We start from the raw sequence: 21856 nt of genomic DNA, 5'->3' as shown, positions 1-21856 counted from the left end.
AATCTTTTTTGTTTTACTGCTTTGAAGATTGTCAAATGATTAAGAATAAGGAGATGCGGCTGCCAGATGTTTCTCTATTATGTGCAATTTCATTTATTGAGGGAATTCAATTCTTCAACAGTTAAGGGAGGAGCGTTTCCAGACCGGCACATTTTACTCACAGCCCATGGAGGTAGGCAGGGAAGCTTGCAATGGTGGCACTACTGTGGCCAGTGTTTACCCAGCCAGACATCACCGCCATGCCGGACATTTCATGGAATTGAATTCCCTTCATTGTGCATACATATGAGAGATGTAAAAGTTTTGTGTTTGTGAATTCAATAGGCCAATTAGAAGCCGATGCTGAGGGAAAAAGAATAAGTGCTTAAAGAAAACAAGAAAATGTATATATACAACGTCATCTGTAAACTGTCTTAGAGGTGGTCATAGCAGCTTAGATCACAGCATCAGAATGACTACAGAAGTGTACGGTAATACCTTGTCAGAATATGTAAAGGGAAATGCATCCAAAATCATTGGGCAGCATTTTCCTCTGCAGTGACAGACAAGCGTCCAAGATGAAGAAAGAACAGAACACCATATTGTGCAATCTCCAACACTTCTACTGTAGGGAGGAAAAGTCTGTGCATCCACCTGCTAAACATCCTGCACACATGTCTATGTACCTTCTAAACCCAGATATTTCATTTAAATAATTCCATATCACAAAGCTTTGTTTGTTGAGGGCTATGAAGTTACACATACTAAACTGATACTATGGTTCTATTTTTCCAATATGACACTTCTACATTTAGCTATCTTCTATTTACACACTTCAGTACAGATAAGTCCTATGTAGACTTATAACTAAATAAATGGATATTTTCATGTGGCCCCTTTGATCAGGTTACAAACACACCATTAGGTTTGAACATAATACTGCAAGTACATATTTGTGCTAATCAGCTAGCATAGGCAAGTTAAGGTACTGTACATCTATTGTCACGTAATGCATTACACTGGGTAACAAAATGCATACGTTTGTGTTTCAAGGATGAAAATAAAATCTGAACAGAGACAAATTTGTAGTTTATAAAGTATCTTTGTTTGATTTTCAGCTATACTTTGCCTCAGGAATGCCGGTCATCCAGCAGCAGTTAGCAAGCCAATTGGGACTCCCATTTGCCTTGCTAACGCTTTTCCATGTTAGAAAATAGTATGTTAATGGCCAAGAGCCCCAGTGACTGAGTCGACATATTTACAAAACGCAAGTACATCTTGGAAGAAGTCTTCGTTGAATTCATCATGGCAGTGGCTCAAAAAAAACAAACTTAAGTATCACACTGCTGTAAATGCCAACCCTTTAATCCAAATGTTCAGTGTGCTTCTTAGATAAAATCTAATCACAATTAAGGTCATTCAGATCTCCCTGTGAATGTGGTTTATTGGAGGAGCAGGGTAGGGATGGCCTTCGACCAGCAATTGGTGCCATTGATGGCTGCCTGTCGGCAATGTTTTTCTCCCGGACACAGGTAGCATGAGCATAGCCCTGCTCCTGAAGTGATTGACTTGCCATTCTCCTAAGCAGGGATTGTTATTGATAGGTACAAAACATCAATAGTTCTATTCCATCAATGGTTAAAAAACCCATGGCCTTCCATAGAGCAGGTCACCTGGAATGATAGATTAGACATGTCTTAATGTTTATTCCTCCTGATGAGCTCCAGCTTCAATTGATTCCCCCATCAGGATATGTAACTTAAAGTTACATATCCTGGAAGATTTGGTAATATATGTTTAGCACTGTGGGGAACTAGTCTAATTGCAAATGGTAGATTTTAGTATTTTACAGAGCTCTTTCTTTTTCAAGTGATCTTTTTTGTACTTAGAATGCAGAAAGCATCTGTTGTGTGATCTCTGGAATAGCAAATGGCATGTGATGTAAATAATTTGGCGATCCCATGAGTAGCCTTGCACATGTCACTCAACAAGGTAAGGGGATGGGTACGGGATGCTGGCGATCAGGATCCCGGTGGTTAGAATCCCAGTGCCAAGGGTTAGGAACTGACGCCTGTCGGTAGGTATCCTAACCCTCCCTCTCTCCCTACCCTAACCCTCCCTCCCTGGTGCCTGAACGCCCCCCATAGTGACTAACGCTAACACTCCCCCTAACCCCGCTACTTACCTTCGGGATTCCGGCGCAGGGATTCTGACAGGTGTTGGAATTCCGGTGCGGGGATTCTGACAGGTGTTGAAATTCCGGCGCCGGCATTCTGACCGCCGCAATCCCCGGGGTAATGGGTTAGAGAGGAGGGTTCGGGGAGGGGTGGTTAAGTTTAGGCATCAGGGAGGTTTAGGAGAGGGGGAGGGTTAGTAGACCGACCGACAAGTGTCTGTATCCTAACCCTGTGGGGATGCCGGAGTCGCCTTTTTGACTCCCGCAATCCCGAGCACCGGCGTCCCTTACCCAACCCATTAAATTAAATTTTAATTGCCAAATGTCAGGCAGCTAATGATCTTTAGGGGGGATGTTATACCATGAAGAAGGTCATTAGATGCCGCTCGCACTGCCTTACACTTCTGTACAAATCATTAGTACAGAATATTTCTTCATCATAAAATTATAATGGCCTCATTGTAATTACACATGCCTACTTCCTTACCGCTTCCCGATAAATTGCATGGCCGAGGTTATCCCAAATCTAACAAAAAAAAAAAAGAGGAGGACACCGGCTTGAGTAAGGAGCAGTGAAATGTATTGTTAATCCTCAGGTTAGCAGGCATTTTCAGATGGAAGGCCACAGGATTGATACGAGAGATAATCCTAAATGGTCCAATGAATCTGGGACCTAATTTCTGCGATCGTTGATTGATATTAATATTGTTGGAAGACAACCACACCAAATTGCCCACTTTGAAATTGCACGGTCGTCGATGTTTATCCGCCCAGATCTTGGCACGACCAGATGCTTTCATCAGACATTGGCGAACTTTTTTCCAAACAGACCGTAGCCTCGCTACCGATGTGGAGGATGGCATACCAGCTGAAACTGCCTCAAAGGAATTTGCTCTAGGGTGCAGCCAAGAGTTGCAGAACAAAGGTGAAACCGATGAAGAGGAGTGACAAGAATTACTAAATGCAAATTCTGCAATGGGAAGAAGAGACACCCAGTCGTTCTGGTACTTGGAAACGAAGAATCGGAGATACTGCTCCAATGATTGGTTCATCCGTTCTTTCTGCTCATTTGACTGTGGATGGTACCAGGAAGATAGACTGATGTTGATACCCAGGGCTGAGCAGAAATTCTTCCAAAACCGCGCCACGAGTCCCTCAGTCGGAAACTATATCCATCGTTAAGCCATGAAGTCTGAATATGTGGAGTACAAATAGTGAAGACAATTCTTTAGCAGAAGGCAGTTTGGTGAGTGGAACAAAGTGAACCATTTTGCTAAAACGATCGACAATTGTCCAGATGATAGAGCAGCGGGAGGAAGATGGTAGGTCCACAATGAAGTCCATGGCAATATGGGTCCACAGCCTGGAAGGAGTAGGAAGAGGAAGCCGGAGCCCGGACGGAGCTGTGCGAGGAGACTTGTTGTGAGCACAGACATCACAAGCCAAAACGAATTCCCGAGTATCTTGACCCAGAGCTTGCCACCAGACCGAACGGGACAGCAATTCGGTAGTTTTTGCAATTCCTCGGTGCCCTGACGGCTTGGAAGAATGGAAGTCCAATAGCACCGCTTTCCGAAATCTTTCTGTAACGAACGAACGTCCCAGTGACGTTTCTGCTGGAGCTTCCGATTGACAGGTACAAATAAGATCCGCAAGATCCATGGTCAGAGCAAAATGGATATTGGAGGTAGGGATGATGGTTTCTTCCAGTCTGGTGAGTGATTGAACTGATTGAAAACTGCGAGACAGCGCATCTGCCTTAACATTCTTGGAGCCAGGCCGAAACGAGATGACATTAAAACGAGTAAAAAATAATGCCCACCGAGCCTGTTTGGCGTTCAACCTTTTGGCGGTCTCAATATAAGAAAGATTGTTATGATCAGTGAGCACCATGACGACATGATTCGCTCCTTCCAGCCAGTGCCTCCAATCCTCAAACTTGATAGCCAACAAGTCACGATTCCCTACATCGTAATTCCTCTCTGCTGAGGCGAATTTCCGAGAAAAATAAGCGCAGGGATGGAGTTTGCCATCTTCAGGATCCTTCTGAGACAGTACGGACCCCACGCCGATCACAGAGGCGTCTACTTCGACAACAAATGGGAGGTCAGTATTAGGATGCTGAAGAACTGGAGCGGAGGTGAAGGCAATCTTTAAGGAGTCAAAAGCTTGAAGAGCTGTGGCTGGCCAGTTTGCTTCGTCCGCTCCTCTCCTGGTAAGCTCCACAATAGGCGCGAATATGGACGAGAAGGGGTCAATAAATCTCTTATAATAATTGGCAAAGCCAAGGAAGCGTTGTACTGCTTTAGATTGGTGGGCTGAACCCAATCTAAGATGGCCTTGACTTTGCTCGGATCCATTGCAAATCCTTGAGAGGAGATAATGTACCCCAGGAATGACACTTATTGAACTTCAAAGTCGCACTTCTCAGTTTTCACATATAACTGGTTCTCCAGGAGTTCACGCAGCACCAGTCTCACGTGCTTGCGGTGTTCCTCAAGGGAGTTGGAATAAATTAGCATATCATTGAGGTAGACCACTGCAAATACCCTGAGATACTCCCTCAATACGTCATTAATGAAGTCCTGAAATACAGCTGGGGCTTTTGACAGGCCGAATGGCATCACCAAATATTCATAATGGCCGGAATGGGTGTTAAAGGCTGTTTTCCACTTGTCACCTTCTCTAATGCAGACCAGATAATATGCGCCTCTGAGACCTATCTTGGAGAAGATGGAGTCCCCCACGGAGCTGATTGAATAACACAGAAATCAAGGGCAATGGATAGGAGTTCTTCACCGTGATATTATTCAAACCTCGAAAGTCAATGCACGGTCAAAGAGAGCTATCCTTCTTTTGCACAAAAAAGAAGCCTGCTCCAACTGGCGATTTGGAAGGCCGAATTTACCCCTTCTCCAAAGCGTCCTGGATATATTCTTCCATAGCCTTCCTTTCAGGAAGGGAAAGAGCATAGAGTCTGCCTTTGGGAAGCTTAGCACCGGGAAGGAGATCAATCGCACAATCATAGGAGCGGTGAGGTGGAAGGGTGTCTGCCTCCTTCTTAGAAAAGGCTTCTGCCAAGTCCTGATACGGAGTCGAAATCCTTGAAGCTGATTCAGATTGGACAGCAGCAGCTAGGAGGACAGGGAGAGTAAGGCAGGTAGAGGCACAGGAATCACTCCACTGGAGAATTTCTCCAGTTGATAGGGTTGTGTCTTCTGAGCCAAGGAAGACCTAACACTAACGGAGCCAGTGGACACTGGAGTAATAAGAACGTGATCTCAGAATGTAGGGCCCCGATGGACAACTGGATGGGAGATGTTTGAGAGACCACGACAACTCTAGAACGTTCTTCTCCATTGAGCCCAACTACCGAGAGAGGTTGTATTAAAGGTTCAGATGCTAGTCCCAATGATTCGAAGAAGGAGATGTCCATAAAATTCCCTGCTACACTGCTATCTAAGAATGCTAGAACTGAAACTTGCCCGCCTTTTCCTTGAATAACGGTGGGGATTAGGACTGAATTTGCAGGAGAGACAGATGCAAGGCCTAGGTGTAGCTCTCCTACAACACCTAGACACTGCCTTTTCCCAATTTTAACAGGACAATTCAAGGCTGTATGCCCTTTTCCTTCACAGTATAGGCAGAGGCCCTGGGAGCATCTTCTTAGTTTCTCTTCGGCCGAGAGCCGACAGGCACCCAACTGCATAGGCGCTCCAGGATCCGGCTGAGTTAGCCAAACTGGAGACCGAGGAGCAGGTGTAGGAAGCTCCTTCTCCATTCTATGTTCTCGGATGTGGCGGTCAATACGAATGACTAGATGCATGAAGTCATCCAATGTCTCCGGAACGGTATGCTGGACAAGGATATCTTTAATCTGGTCCGATAGACCAAGGCGGAGTTGACTTCGTAGCGCAGGGTCATTCCAACCGGAGTCATACACCCACTTACGAAACTCTGTGCAGTAATCCTCTGCAGCTCTTTGATTTCGTGACGGACAGGAGTTTCGACTCTGCTAAAGCCGCCTTGTCTGGGTCATCGTAGAGGAGGCCTAGAGCGGCGAAGAAAGCATCCACCGTCTGCAGAGCACTATGAGCCGGAGGCAGACCAAAGGCCCAGGTCTGACGGTTACCTTGGAGCAAGGCAATAATAATTCCGACCCATTGAGTCTCTGATCCAGAAGAAGCAGGCCGAAGCCTGAAGTATAGTTTGCAGCTTTCTCGGAAGTTAAGAAAGTCCTTACGGTTGACCGAAAAACGATCCGGCAGATTGAGTTTAGGTTCGAGGGGCCGAGCTGAGGCAGAAACTGAGGGGGGAGGTGCCTGTGTCTCTTCTACCTGGAGAGAAAGTTCCTGGACCTTTTGTGTTAGGCCCTGTATTTGAGCAGCCAGAATTTGAGCTAAGTTCTGACCTGGCTACATGATCACAATCCGTGGCTCTACAAAAATTTATGGCCGGTGATAACGTTATGATTCCTGGAGGGAATCGATGGTATAAATGTAGAGCCAACTGACGACAGCCTTGAGGGCTAGAATGTGCCGAGGGCAAGAGGTGTGATGCAGTCTAGGGGGCTGGTTGTGGCCTTTATAGTCATTGCCAAGGGACTGGTGATGTGAAGCAGCCTTGGAGGCTGATTGTGGCCTTTATAGTCGTGGCCAAGGGACTGATGGTGTGAAGCAGCCTTTGGGGCTGATTGTGGGCTTTATAGTCGTGACCAAGGTACTAATGGTGTGAAGCAGCCTTTGGGCTGTTGCAGCAGCCTTGAGGGCTGATTGTGACCTGGGGCCCCAGGACCGTTGCAGCCTTTGGGCTGATGACACTCAGGTGAGGTATGCAATAGAACATGGGGCTGCTACCAGTGCCACCGGGATGACACTGGCGACGAGGTGTGCTTAATAGCGCACCTGGAACGCAGAGTTGCTACCAGTGCCGCCGGGATGACACTGGCGACGGTGTGCTAATTTGCGCATCTGGAACACAGTGGCTACCAGTGTCGCCGGGAAGACACTGGCGACTGTGTGCTAGATTGCGCACCTGGAGCGCAGAGTTGCTACCAATGCTGCCGGGATGACACTGGCGACGGTGTGCGATGTTGTGTACCTGGAATGCAGAGCTGCTACCAGTGCCGCCGGGATGACACTGGCCACCGGATGGTGACAGACGCTTCTGGGATAGGAAGCGCTCCATGCTGCCCAGATGGTACAAGCAGCACGTGAGGATGGGATGTAGGTGGAGCCACCTGGATGGAGTAAACGGCGCAAATGAAACACAGCTAGACTGACTCAGGAACTCGACTGACAAGCAGGAGACAGGAACCGGAAGTACGAAAATAACTATCACCGGCATGGCGTGATGGACTGGCTGGAATTTAACAGGTACAAGGCCAAACAGAGCAAGTCTCCCTTACTGATAGACCAGTGTGCAGCTGTGCACAGACAGGGGAATTAATTAGCATGCACCTGACACTACACACAGACAAGCAGTAATTAATGCAGTGCTTTAGGCTGGAAGCTGCAGATCCTGACAGGCCATTAGTAGATAAAATCAATGTCATTACACAGTCAACAGAAAACCATCGATAGTTTGCACCCATCTGTGGCCATTCCTTAAGTGGGCATGTCGAGCCTTGGACCAATCAAGTTAGGGAGTGGGATTTAGGGGTAAATTTACTAATGTGCAGGTTTTTAGAAGTGGAGATGTTGCCCATAGCAACCAATCAAGATTCTAGCTATTAGCCTCTAGAAGGTGTTAGATAAATGTTAAGTAGAATCTGATTGGTTGCTATGGGCAACATCTCCTCTTCTAAAAACCTGCATTTGAGTAAATTTACCCCTAGCAGCAGTGGCAGGGCTATGCTCTGTGGATCTTGCGTATGGGGGGGGGGGGGGGGAACAATGCTGACAGGATACCATTGATGGCGGAGTACCATCTGGGGGCTTTATCAAAGAGGCCTTACAGTAGCTTTGCTGCCACGCTACTGAAACTGGGATCTTGTGCTGTGGAAGCCTAATAGACTGAGTCTTAAGCCAGGAGCTGGAAGCTCCATCAGCACATATATGCAAGCGGCTGTGACTCCGAACAGCTCACTTTGCTTGGGATTGTGCATTGGAAACTCCCTTGGTTATCAGCTGCACACGTGAAACACAGACCGGACCCCCACTACTTACCAGGAGTGCCCACCGCGAGCGTGCTTCATAGGAGGTGTCTTCCCAAACTCAGCGGATTGTTCATGGGACTCTGCAACTAGGTATCAATGTGGTGAGAGACTGGTATAACAGTGTGCGCACTTATATCATACAGAAAGAGCTATATATATTATTGGATTTTCCACGTCTTTAATTTGACAAGAGACTGCTCCAGGCATCAAAGATCCAGTGATTCATTTTTATTAGAGGCAGTATATTTTATTTCTTTTTTTAGAAGTGAATTCTTAGAAGTGTATTTGAGTCTTTCTATATTGAATAAATGTGATTACAGGTTGAGTCTCCCATATCCAAAATGCTTGGGACCAGGGGCATTTTGGATATCGGAATATTACGTATTTTGGAATATTTGCATACCATAATGAGATATCTTGGGAATGGTACCCCAATCTAAACACGGAATGCATTTATGTTTTATATACACCTTATACACACATCCTGCAGGTAATTTTACACAATATTTTCAATAATTTTGTAGCTCAAAAAAAGTATGTGTAAATACATGAAATTCATTTATGTTTCATATACACCTTATACACAGCCTGAAGGTAATTTTATTCAATATTTTTAATAATATTGTGCTTTAAAAATAGTTTGTTTACATTGAACCATCAAAAAACAAAGGTTTTACTATTTCAATCATGCTAAAAATATTCCGTATTTCGGAATATTTTGATATGGGAGACTCAACCTGTATATGTACTGACATATTCCATTTTGATAAAGATTATTAATATTATATAGGTGGTGTCTTGAGAATTTTTTTCTGCCATTTCAGGTCTTATATAGTATATTATTTGTTTATTAGCGCATCACCTTTGTCTTGTTGTGATATCTATTCATTACAAGTTAACCCTCTGTCTCCTGAGCTGATGCAATTCATGGATTCTACATTGCTGGCTGATTTCAGAGGGAAACTGATTCAATTGCAAACTTGTCAACTGAAATACATTTTGCACTGCCTGAATTTTTGGGGAGACTACCAGATCCCATCAAAATGGCATCAGGGAAAACAATTTCTGTAAATATGGAACTATGAACATTGGACATTCTTCCCCTGTTCAGAGCAACAGCAAGTTATGGAGTTTCCTATGAAGTCATAAGCCCAGGTGGTGAACAATGGGCGTTGTTATTGGTGAAAGACCTCGCTAGCCTGGGTTCTAGGGGGTTCACACGGAGCTGTCTTTGGGATTTATAACAGTCACTCAAGCTCGGATAGTGGGCTACCTTCTTCTAGCCTTCAGAGGGAAAGCTTAGGAGTGGACCAATCCATTAATAGAGTGAAAAGATCCAATGCTTTATGATTCCCTAGCCTTCTGAGATGTGGTACTTCAGAAGTTTGGTTCACCTGCTGCTCAGTCCTCTGAGTATCCATTAGTGTCCAATCTTCCAAGTGTCCATCTGCTTCTACAACATCTCCCAGATGCTACAGTTTTAAGCCTGTAGAGCCTGTACAACAGTCACAACCTTCTATGAAAATCAGGTATGCCTCACTAGATTCTTCTGACCTCTTGGTGGGTTCAAATTCTGCAAATACGCTACCTGGTCCAGATGTCATCTAAGAAAGTAAGTGGTTGATGCAAACGATGGATTTGAATTCTGACTCTGAAAGTGAATTTTTGGATGATCCTCGTCTTGCAATTGGGGGTCTCATATTTTCAAATCACGTCTTCTCCTCTGAATAATTCCGGACATCCCTAAAGGGGTCTAAAGGTTCTCGGAAGAGGAGAAAGACCAAAAGGAAGTAACTTGTGGAGCATTTGTAATCCGCTTCTTGGAGAGTGGGGGTAATGTCACAATTGGTGCAGTTCCTCCTCCTTGCCTCTGGTGTCATTCTCTGCCTGAAGCCTGTCTAGCACATTTCACCCTGGCTAGTCTATGCTTTGCAGCCTGATTACCTAATCATACAGCTGTGGGTTGTACCTGGGGAACTGGCTATGTATCTTTGCTCAGTTTTGTAATCTGTGCCAGGTCATCAGATCTACCACTGTGACTGTGTTCCAGGTTAACAGTTCCCAGATAGTCTTTTCCTGTTTGCTGCCTTACTACAACGAAGATTCCCCATGTGCTTCCCTGTGTAAGTTATCAGGAATAGTATTATACCTCTTCAGTATTACTTCCATTGCCCCAACTTACCAGGACTTTGTTTATCTGCATATCAGTTATTCTGGACTTTTATCAGCATTTACCACATCTGCCTCACACCTTCAGTACATATTTATGCGGTGCATTGCTACTTTGGAAATTTTTCCATTTAATTCTGCTGTGGGTATCCAGTCCGGTTTCATCCAAACCAGCCAATATACCTTCTAACTATATTCAAAGACTGCCTGTTATTATCCACATTCAGAACTCAGTGACTGTTTATCTGCATCAGCAAACAGAACTCTGTCTATTTTCAGTGATTGCCCATCTGTATTATTTCAGTACTGTTCTGTCCAAACCTGACCATTTCTGTATTCGTGAATGTATCCTTGTTGCTAAATAAATCATTATTTTAATACATCTGGCAGCAGTATAAACCTCACTGAGTTCTACATGCACACAGTAAACCATTGTGAATTGTGTCACGCAGTCAGTGACAGTCCCCCGCTGTGCCACTATTCAGAGGAACCGCTCAAGGAGCTGTAGTCAACAGCGGTGTGCAGCAGGTAAGTTTGCTGGAATTAGTGGGTAAAGGGGTGTTGTGATGGGAGAGAAGTGCAGAGAGGGGTGCTGTGATGGGCGAGGGGTGATGAGAGGGGTGCTGTACTGAGATGAGTGCTGTGTATAAGGGGAGAGGGGTGCTGTACTGTGAGGTGTATTAGGCACCCTTAATAGACATGGCAAAGTTGGGAGCAGATAATAAAAATGGTGTCATTACACATTTTTTATACTAATCAGTAGAATGTTCATATAATCTTTGTCAGAGCTTAGTGCGTATTTGGAGGACAGTATTTCTTGATTGCAAAAGTCATTGTTCTTTACTATTAGTGGGCATATTATGTACTGGTGGGCATTCTGTTTTTTTTTTCTTTTCCCTGTTGGGGGCCAATGTCTTTATTTTACCTCGCCCATTTTCACAAACCCCACACCTTAACAGACCCCGCCTCCATTTCAAAATATTCCTGGGCTGGTTTTCCATTCCAATCCACCCCTGTATGCCCCTAATTCATAGAACATTTCTAAGAATGTAATTCATCTGTATTTATGAAAGAGAGAAAAATACACAAGAGAATGAACATAAATATAAAGTCAGTTTTATTAAACAAAGTCCATGGTATTACAGAAAATATGAAAACACTAGTACATTTTGAGACAGGAAACCAAATCTATAAACTTATGCTTCATCCTAACCTAAAAAAGGATACATGAGAGGACAAAATATTGATAATTTGGTTACATATACAAATATTTTTCAAATAAACATTAGGAGAAAATGCAGGTTCCTATCCATGCAGCTAATGTGATGTACGTGAAAGGAAGGAATCATCCGGCGGTTCAAGTCCCGACAGCGGCTGGCCGACATGGCTGAAAATCCCGATCGTCCCCAGGTAAGTATCAACTAACCTAACCCTCCTTAGGGGTGCCTAACCTTCCCCCCAGTGCCTAACCCTAATCCCCCTCTAAGGGACATATTCAATAAGTCGCGGGGTTTACCCCGCGAATTGGCGCACTGGACGGGATTCATTTAGCAGGGATTCCACTGTTTGATTTTACTTCGCACCTCATGTAGGTGCGAGGTAAAATCAGCGTGAGGCCGCCCTATTCGGCCTCGCGTGGACAAGAATAACACACTGATTCCGCAGTTCTCGCGGAATCAGTGTGTTCTCGCGTGGAAGTCCTGTTTTTTGACGCGGGGAAAAACCTATTCTATTGAATAGCTTAACCCCGCGCCGCGGGACTTTCACTCCTCAATTACTTGCGGGAAAAGTCCCGCGGGTAATTGAATATGCCCCTAAGTGCCTAAACCTAATCCCCCCTTCCCCGCCGCATAAACCTAAGTCCCCCGGGGGGGTGCCTAACCCTAAGTCCCCTAGCCTAACCCTAAGCTTCCGGGGGGGTGCCTAATCCTAAGTAAACCTACCCCCCCCGCGCGCGGCTGTCCGCAGCGGCGCCCGGCATCACTTCAATCGGGATGCCGGGCGCTGGTCTCCCGGCGTCAGTAAAATGTCAGGTGTCTACATTTAGACGCCTGTCATTTAACCCACCCCGGGATAAAGCAGTCGGGAAGCCGGCTGTCGGGCTTACGTCCCAATAATATACAAGATGTATATCAGAAATTTAATTATCTGTGGGTCATATTCTAGTCTTTATATACCAAGATTCAAATGCTCCTATTACTGTAGGATGTACAGCCATGGCCAAAAGTTTTGAGAATTGTAATCTTACTTCAGTATACCATAGTAACATCTGACAAAAAGGTCTAAAAACACTGAAGCAGCAAACTTTGTGAAAACCAATACTGGCTGTATTTTTAGACAGTCATGGAATAGTAAGTCTCCGTCTAGGTCAAAGGTTAAAAACTGTCTCGGCTGATCATCCACTGCCTGTACATTTTAAAATGTGCTATCATTCGTTCCCAGTAAAGTATAAAGGTACTATGGGGCCCATTTATGAACCAGTTTTATCATACGCAACAAGTTTTAAAACTTATTGCGTATGATGATAATAGTGCTCCAGCCAATCAGCTCCTGTCATCTATGAAAAATGCCAGTTGGGAGCTGATTGACTTGAGCACCGCTTATCATACGCAACAAATTTTAAAACTCGTTGCGTATGATAAAACTTGTTGATAAATAGGCCCCTATGAATGGACACAACCTGAGGTGAAGATCAATTACAGAGTTACTAAAAGTGAAAATATTTGGATGTAGATATTTATGGGCTATATCTGTGATCATTCCAAACACATCATTTCACAACAGTTTTCTTTGTAAATTAGTGTCCATAGCTCAGTACATGTCATGTGAAGCTTTTTATTAATATAAGTGTATTTCATTAGTAATGATTGATAGACTGAGTACATTTCAAATGCTTGCCTTTTGATCAAACATAATGTTAGCAGTGCATGCTGAAACCAGTTAGTTTTATCATTCCTTATTCACAATACAAATATACTTTTAAGAATTTGTATTCACCATAGAAGTATGCCAGTCTAGTTGCTGCTTCAGGCAGTACAATGACAGTACCTGTGCATCATTATTTTTTTTTCCATATGAAAATACTCACTTCTCTATACACTCATACAAAGGGAATGAACGATTCACACTTGAGATTTGTATCATGTCACACAGCTATGCCTGCACTCAGGAGAAAGGCTTTATTAAGGCATAATCTAAGCATTTAATCAGTGTTTCTCTGGCCACCTCTATAATAGGCTGCTTGTTGGGATTGTCTTGCTGTTTCCCAATCACAGTTAAAATCTCCAACATCTCAGACTCCACCAGTTTCTTTGCCAGCTCTTTGTCCGCACAGATGAGGTTGTAGGCGATTACAAGTCCTCGATGCTGAACCTGCAGGTCATCATTCAGACAAAGTCTCTGCAGGATTTCCATCCACTGTGTAGACTGGTAGCAGGGGAATACAGGTATGATTAATGCACATAGACATTTCTAGTCATAGTAATATAGAGAAATGGCTGCAAATAAACATCAACAGTACAGTATAGTCTACCATAACCAATATCTACCCTATGTGCAGGGCAGTTGAGAGTGGTGCAGAGCCCGGTACTGTAGGGGGGGGTGGCCTAATTGCATAGGTGTGGCCACAACCCCTGCAAAAGAGAGGCTGCTGGTGCCGACGTACCCGCTCCCGCCCCCCTCTCAGTGTCACTGAATGTGTGTGCTTAATTATTATTATCCTTTATTTATATGATGCCACAAAGGGTCCGCAGCACCTTACAAAGTGCATGAACAAAACAAGAACAAAAAGACTTACAGTACAGAACATTGCAGGACATAGACAATGTTTATAAACCCTGCTGCATCAGTGCTCATAATACCCAAATAAGCAGCAAGGCAATAGAACCCAAGGGTTAGGTGTCACTGTAAGCAGTGGGGATTAGATGATGGTATAAGTGAGGGAAGGCAAAGTACTTGAGGGAAGAGGGCCCTGCTTGTGAGAACTTACAGTCTAAAGGAGAGGGGCAGATGTAAAGCTAATACTAATGTGGCTGATCTGTCCCTTTAGTCTATCCACACACTCATTCCCCTTTTTTTTTCTGACAGTATCCAAGATCCGAGAGGGGAGTTACTTGCCAATTACATTCCCTAGAGCAGGGCTCGACAAAACCCGGGGGCCAGGTCGCCATGGCGACCAGATTTGGCTGCCTGGCGACCAGGTTTTCAGCAACCCCCGGGCCCTGTCATGCAGACCACGAGCGCGGTCCACACTACAGAGTAACAAACATATAGCCGTCAGTGGCGGCTGTATGTTTGTTATAGCAGCCGATGAGAGTCTGTCAGACTCTCATTGGCTGCTGCGTCGTTCACGGAGTGAGCCGGCTGGAGCTCACTCATGAGCTCCACCTTCCGGCTCACCCCGCAGCAGGTTTGGAGAGACGTCACGTCATGACATTTCTCCCATAGTGCAGAGCAGCCAGGAGGAGCGGACAGCGGCAGTCGTCGGTAGGAGCGGGGATCAGGTAAGTTGCGTTTTTGTTTTAAGGGGCACTGCATAGGTGGGGGTGGCCACTACTGTAGGGACACTGCATAGGTGGGGGTGGCCGCTACTGTGGGGGCACTGCATAGGTGGGGGTGGCCACTACTGGGGACACTATGGGGGGGGCTACTACTAGGGGAAATGTATAGTGGGGTCTACTACTGGGGGCAATGCATAGGGGGGGCACTTCTGGGGGCACTGATTAAAGAGGCACTACATAAGGGAACCACTGCTGGGGGCACTGCAGAGGGGGGATTACTACTGGGGGCACTGCAGAGGGGGGATTACTACTGGGGGCACTGCAGAGGGGGGATTACTACTGGGGGCACTGCAGCGGGGGGGATTACTACTGGGGGCACTGCAGAGGGGGGGTTACTACTGGGGGTACTGCAGAGGGAGGATTGCTACTGGGGACACTGCAGAGGGGGGATTATTACTGGGGGCACTGCAGAGGGGGGATTACTACTGGGCCACCCCGTTAGTGGTGTGGCCAAGGGGTTGGTTGTCAGGGGCGTAGGTGCTCAGTAACGGTTCCCGGAGGGAAGGGGAGCGTCTGGCTCCTACACTTTCATCCTGGCTCCTAAGTTTTAGAAAAAATTTGTCAAGCCCTGCCCTAGAGGGTGATGCACATGTTAACGTCAGTAATATTTTTTGCAATTTACAAATAGACCACACCTGTAATAGTAATGTGAGTATGGGTTTTACTTACCACTTCAGTCATTTTATGACACAGCCTCTTGTGGGCGGATGTAAGTATAGCAAGAGCTCCCGCTGCCGCTCTTTGTAGTTTTACCTCATCATCCTCGCCACACAGCAATATCACCAATTTCAAACGATCATTTCCATCTGCTATAAACCTTTCCTGCACCTGTGAGAATAAGATACAGGAGAGAATGGCAGTGATTTGGGGCTTTTTAGTTGCTGAATGAACCAAACATCAATTTCAGAGGTTGCTTTAGAATAAAAGGGAATATGAAGGAAATGTATCAAACCTTCTAAACAGCAGAAAAGTTGCCTATAGTAACTAGCTTTTAGCTATCATTTTATAGAATATACATGATAAATACTAGCCAGAAGCTGATTGGTTGATATGGGCAACCTTTCCACGCTTTAGAATGTTTGATACATTCCCCATAGTTACATATAATATAGTATTGTACACAGGCCAAAATATGGGTTACAGAACATTCTTAAAAGATAATATGACAACTTACTATCTAACTGTGTGTGTGTAAGGTATGGACTTTCTCAAAGGAATATATGATTGGAGGTCACTGTGTCCTCTACAATAGGATTTATGTGTGTATACACACACAATATGTGCATATATATTTTATATACACACACACATGCCTTATTCAGAGATATTCTTTGTTGAAACATCGCATTGCTTTTGAATATTCAAAAACAAACCGTAAAAGGATTGTTCAAGGACTATAGACAGTGTGGCTAATTGGTCCATGAAGTTTAATGAACAACCTCTTAAGCTGCATACACACAGCGATTTTGTTACCAACTATTTTATGAACGATTTTCTGTCAGATTATCTGTCAGATTTTTTAAAGTGTAATGAACGATTTTTGTAACTTCCCTTAATGAAAATCGTTCAGTTGGTCAGTCAGAATAAACTACAAACGGGAACGCGCATGAATGATAATCGTTCATTGTTATAACTCAGAAACTGAACGATTTTTTCAACGATTGAACAATAACGATGTCGTTATAGTTAAATCGTTCAAAAAAACGTTGTGTGCAGCTTTAGTAATAAAAATTTAAACCAATATGTAACTTTATAATCTAACCTAGATCAGTAGAACTGTGTACACGTTATCATATCACTCACCTCTTTATTCACAACCAGATTGCACAAACATTCAGTGGCAGCTTGACGAATCTGCTCATGATTTTCAAACATGTAATTCTCAATTTCAGGAAGAGCCTTCTCCTTAATAATTTTTTGCCTTAATAATATAAAATGGGATTTCAGAGCATCAATTAACTGTATTGCACCATATCTTTCAATCACTTTGTAGAGTTTAATTTAAAATAATTGGATAATTAAATGGTCTGTGTAAGGTATAGCTTTTCAAGTGTTTTATACTGAAGAATGACTGAAGAAAGAATAAAACTTCTGCTGCTGCTACTACCACTACTATTGCTACTACCACTACTAGTGCTGCTACTACTACTCCTATTGCTACTACTACTACTCAGGGCCGTATTATAGCTTGGGCGACAGGGGTGGTCGTCCCAGGGCCCCCACACATAGGGGGCCCCCCCTCGGTGTCCTCGGCACCATCACCAAGCTGAAATGTTTTTTATTTTAATCTTTTAACGGAGCTGCGGCCCGCGATTAAGCCCCGCCCCTGCATTTGGCTCCGCCCCCTTATTCTGCTGCTTGCCTGCTGCCACTGAAGTAAGCAGCAGTAATGTATATATCTAATGTATATATGTACATATATAATGTATGTATTTGTGTGTGTATGTATGTATATATATATATATATATAATATATATCAAGTCTGAAGGTGCGGCACTCAGGGCATATTGAATAAATAACTCAGACAGGTGAAGATAATTTTAACGTTTCAATCCATATCAGATTGTCATCATGACAATCTGATATGGATGGAAACGTTGAAATTATCTTCACGTGTCTGAGTTATTTGTTCAATATGCCCTGAGTGCTGCACCTTCAGAGTTGGTATTGTTTTATATTGTGGTGGCACCGGGCTGAGTTGCTTAGATTATATGAGTGCCAGACCATTGTTGGCTTATATATATGTATATAATATATATACTTCTTACGTCAGCACTCCACTCTAACAAAAAAACAATTGATCTGGTGCCATCTGTGGTATACAAATATACTGAATGAATAAACACGCAAAGGCAGCGGCACTCACGCGTCTTGAAAAAAAGATTCACACCAGCCAAGGGAACGTTCGTTCAACATTTCAGTCTTTTATCAAGAACGTGTTCTTGATATATACATACATGATAAACTTTAATTGATAGGGTCCCCCACAGTCCTTAATCCGGCCCTGCGACTACTAAACCTGCTACTACTATTGCTGCTACTACTGATACTGCTGCTACTACCACTACTACTGCTGCTGCTACGACTACTACTACTATTGCTACTACTACAACTGCTGCTACTATTGCTGCTACTACTACTGCTGCTACTATTGCTGCTACTACTACACTTGCTACTACTGTTACTATTACTTCTAAATGACTGAAATCTGAATGGTGGCCATTTTAATCAAATTGGGCAGAATGGCAAATAATATTTTCATGTGTGTGGCCGCCTAAACATACAACCCAGCAATAATATCACAGCTAACATATTGGTGGGGGGAGGATTTATCAAAGCTTGGAGAGAGTTAAAGTTAAGAGACAAACTTCCAACCAATCAGCTCCTGTAAATTTTCAAACACAGTCATTAAAATGACAGAAGCTGATTGGATTAGCACTTTATCTCTCTCCACTTTATCTCCCTACAAGCTTTGATAAATCTACCCCCAGGTGTTATTTCGACTTGGATGCAAGAAAGATATGCTTTTGTGTACAGCTCATGTGCGTGAAAAATGAGCATTCCTAAATCCTTGTTAAGAGCTTTGCAAATCACTCAGTTGCCTCACCTTACATGTGGAGAGGTGGAATAAGAGAGGGAGGGGGTGTTACAACATTGACCAAATGTCTATAAAGTGGAGACAGTCACACATATGTTTGTTAGCAGCTGTATTCTTTGCAGATGCTCTACCCCTGGAGCCAGGGCCAAATTAAGGGCCTCACGGGCCTGTGGCTGAAAATGATTAATGGCCTATATCGAGAAGTAGAGGAGGTGTGGCCAGTGCGGTATGGGTGTGATCTCTATCAATATGTAATGGTAGAAACAATTACAGAATTTTGTGAGGGAAAAAAAGTTTTAATACTTATGTTTTGGGCCGTCTGTGTGGCCAGCTGCACAGGGGCTCATCAGAATGCTGTCGTGATGATGGGACTATTTTTATTTGGAGGCCAGATGCTGTAGTTCCATCTGCCCTATTGTTAATCTGGCCCTGCCTGGAGGAAATGTCCATGCGGATGATTATGAATGCACCCTTGTAATCCTCACACACTTAGACATGGGCTGACCTATTTCAATAGGAGCAAATGCAGTTTTGCAAATTACTCTTTTTTCCCACTAATATCTCATGACTCATGTTTGTGTGATTACAGCATTGAAAATAAAAATGAACAAAATGATGTGTTGGTGATGAATACACACCTCAATTTGTCGCTCTTCCCAGAGAGGTTGGTCAAGCCCAGGAGTGCTTCAAAGTTCTGTATGCCATCTTTCTCTGTGTTTAGGAGACTTACCAGGGGACGCACCACCTCATATACCTGCAATAGGAAGATCAGTGGACTCAAGACATATCCCAGCGGAAACCATGTTTGATTTGCAAAATACGTGCATCGTCAAAACAGCTTTTGTCAAACCATGTGCCTAGATTACTGTGCTTAGGTTTATGGAGCAAGATGACAGCATTTTCAGAGAGTATGAGTTTAGACAGGGCGTAGAGAGGATTTAATCGTCACCAGACCATGGGCTCAGCGGGGAGGGGGGGGGGGATGTAGTCACTATCTTGGCTGTCGGGATGCCGGCGCTCAGAATGCCAGTGCTGCAATCCTGTCACCAATCAGTATCCTGGTGCCGGCATCCCGACAGTAAGTATTGGGGGTAGGGTGAGAGTTATGGTTATGGGGGGAAGGGTTATGTTTGGGCAGCAGGGAGTGAGGGTTAGGGGTAGGCTTAGGATATCCTAACCCTGTCGGGATGCCGGTGTCGGGATTCTGTCTGCCAGGATCAAGAGCGCCGGCATCCAGTCCCCAACCCGTGTGTGGGTGGGGGGTGGGGGAGGTTGCTTATTAAGGACCCAACGGGGTACCAGGTCAGCGGCTGAGGGGGACAAATGTCCACTCCTACCAGATTTTCTTTCTCCTAATTTGTAGGGCAGTACAAAATTAAGATTTAGGGCCGAATTCAATTAGCCGCAAAAAGTGCTGTCTGGCGAAAAACGGAATGAATTCACCTAATTCGCCTGTTTTGACGCAATGTTTTCTCCATGCGCGTCCCCGCTTTTCACCATATTCAGTTGTAAAATAGTCGAAAACGCGGATAGGCAAATGTTTTACAAAGCGAAACTAGCGAAAAGGACCTCTTTTTGGGGGAAATCAGTCTGTACCCCATAAAATGCTTCAGTGACCCTGGGAATCAATATAGAAGAGTATTAATATCCCTAATAAAGGTATTTAGTGAACTTATTTTGAGGCAAAAGGTTGTTATATGCATATGTGTGAAAAAATGATAAAAAGCATTGTTTTTTCAGAAAAATAAGTACTGTAGTTAAATTTGGGGTACATGAATTTGGGTACTAAATTCTTCATATTACAAACATCAGGATATATTAGTACTACTAATATATCCTGATGTTGTAATATGAAGATTTTAAAAGAACATAAAATACACCTTCTGCAGCCTCCAGCAATCTCAAAAACACCTGTCCCAACCATATAACCCCCCAAAATACCAGGCCCCTCCACTTGTTACCCATTTTTCAAAAGTTTTTTAATTTTTTGTACTGATTAGTCATTAGGGGGGGGGTCAAAAGGGTTCTGATTCAAATACCCACATTTGCAACCCAAAATAGTGATTTTGCATTTCCAATCCGCCTGCCTGTATGTGGAGAAACTTTTTCACCTATTTTTCCATGTCAAATTTTCACGTGGGTGAAAACGTCCTGGAATTAAATACAGAGAAAAGTAGAAAACAGGCGAAAAGCGCAAATCGGCGAAAACTTTTCTCCAAATGGCACTATTCACGGCTAATTGAATTCGGCCCTTAATTTGAAGAACAAAATTATTAAATGAGAGAAAGTTGTAGTCAGGGTGCATTTTCAGGCCTCCTCCTTGCTCTGCCTTTACATATGCATTAGATCAGAGCTGGGTGTCCCCTATACTTTTATCAGGATGCATTTTAAGCCTTCATGAATGATTTTGGCAAAGAAGTGAATTTATATGTGTGCTCCAAGCACTGTAAATATAAGCTTCACACAAAAAGACAATAAAAAGAGGAAAAATTTATCCATTAATCACCGCTTTTTAAAGTCATAAATAAACAGTGTTTTTGAAAAACATACAAGTCTAATTCAATGAAAGGAATAGTCCTAAAGTAGTAGGAGGTCGATCTTTGATGTGACATTTAAACTTATACACAGTTCGCTGCTCGTGTGCCTTTCTACAGCCCGAGTCGTACGTATGAAGGCATCTACATGTCGGTAGACCCTTTAAGCACATTGATGAAAAAGCAAGGTGTTTTGCAAATTATGCACAGAAAGGATCAATGAGCAGAAACTCTTGGTATTAATTAAATTATGGCTATGCACCTTCGTGCAACATTTGACACTTGCAGAAGATGTGTCATGGTAATACATACTCTCTCTCCAGGGAAGGCAATGTCAGGGTTTGATACAGCTGCTATCTTAGCCAGACCATGAGAAGCCTTTGTTTTCCCTACTTCTGTACCTTCCAGAGCCAGTGGGATCATGGCCTATTTAAGACAAATATCAAATGGTAATGTTATATATTTTATGCAATACTTACACCATTAGTTATTGTTCATTTTACCAATGTAGTGTTTAGCTACAGATTGCATCATGAATCCTTATGAAGACAGAGTAAAAAGGCATGATATAGTAATTACCTTGCCTCCCCCTTGTGCAACAATTGTTCCTCTGTCCTTTGAATCTTCACACAATGCCAGGAACACCCTAAAAATGGGAAATATATACATTGCACAATGTTTTC

General features: G+C 43.7%; 1 protein-coding gene across 1 annotated transcript in view; it reads right to left on the bottom strand.

Annotated features, from left to right (window-relative positions):
• Positions 1-11581: 11581 nt before the first annotated feature.
• Positions 11582-21856, bottom strand: part of UNC45B (unc-45 myosin chaperone B) — a 32137-nt gene continuing 21862 nt past the window's right edge. The window contains exons 15-20 of the mRNA XM_088446383.1: positions 21753-21819; positions 21486-21599; positions 19278-19393; positions 16844-16961; positions 15710-15868; positions 11582-13907 (exon numbers count right to left, since the gene is read on the bottom strand). Coding sequence (XP_088302509.1) covers positions 13647-13907; positions 15710-15868; positions 16844-16961; positions 19278-19393; positions 21486-21599; positions 21753-21819 — 835 coding nt within the window. The 3' untranslated portion in view covers positions 11582-13646. The remainder of the gene's footprint in view (positions 13908-15709; positions 15869-16843; positions 16962-19277; positions 19394-21485; positions 21600-21752; positions 21820-21856) is intronic.

Source organism: Taudactylus pleione, unplaced genomic scaffold, assembly GCF_031769625.1.
Source record: "Taudactylus pleione unplaced genomic scaffold, aTauple2 ptg000397bl, whole genome shotgun sequence".
In the NCBI taxonomy this organism is placed as follows: Eukaryota; Metazoa; Chordata; class Amphibia; order Anura; family Myobatrachidae; genus Taudactylus; species Taudactylus pleione.
The sequence above is the reverse complement of the archived record's forward strand: the minus strand, read 5'-3'. Positions and strand labels throughout refer to the sequence as shown.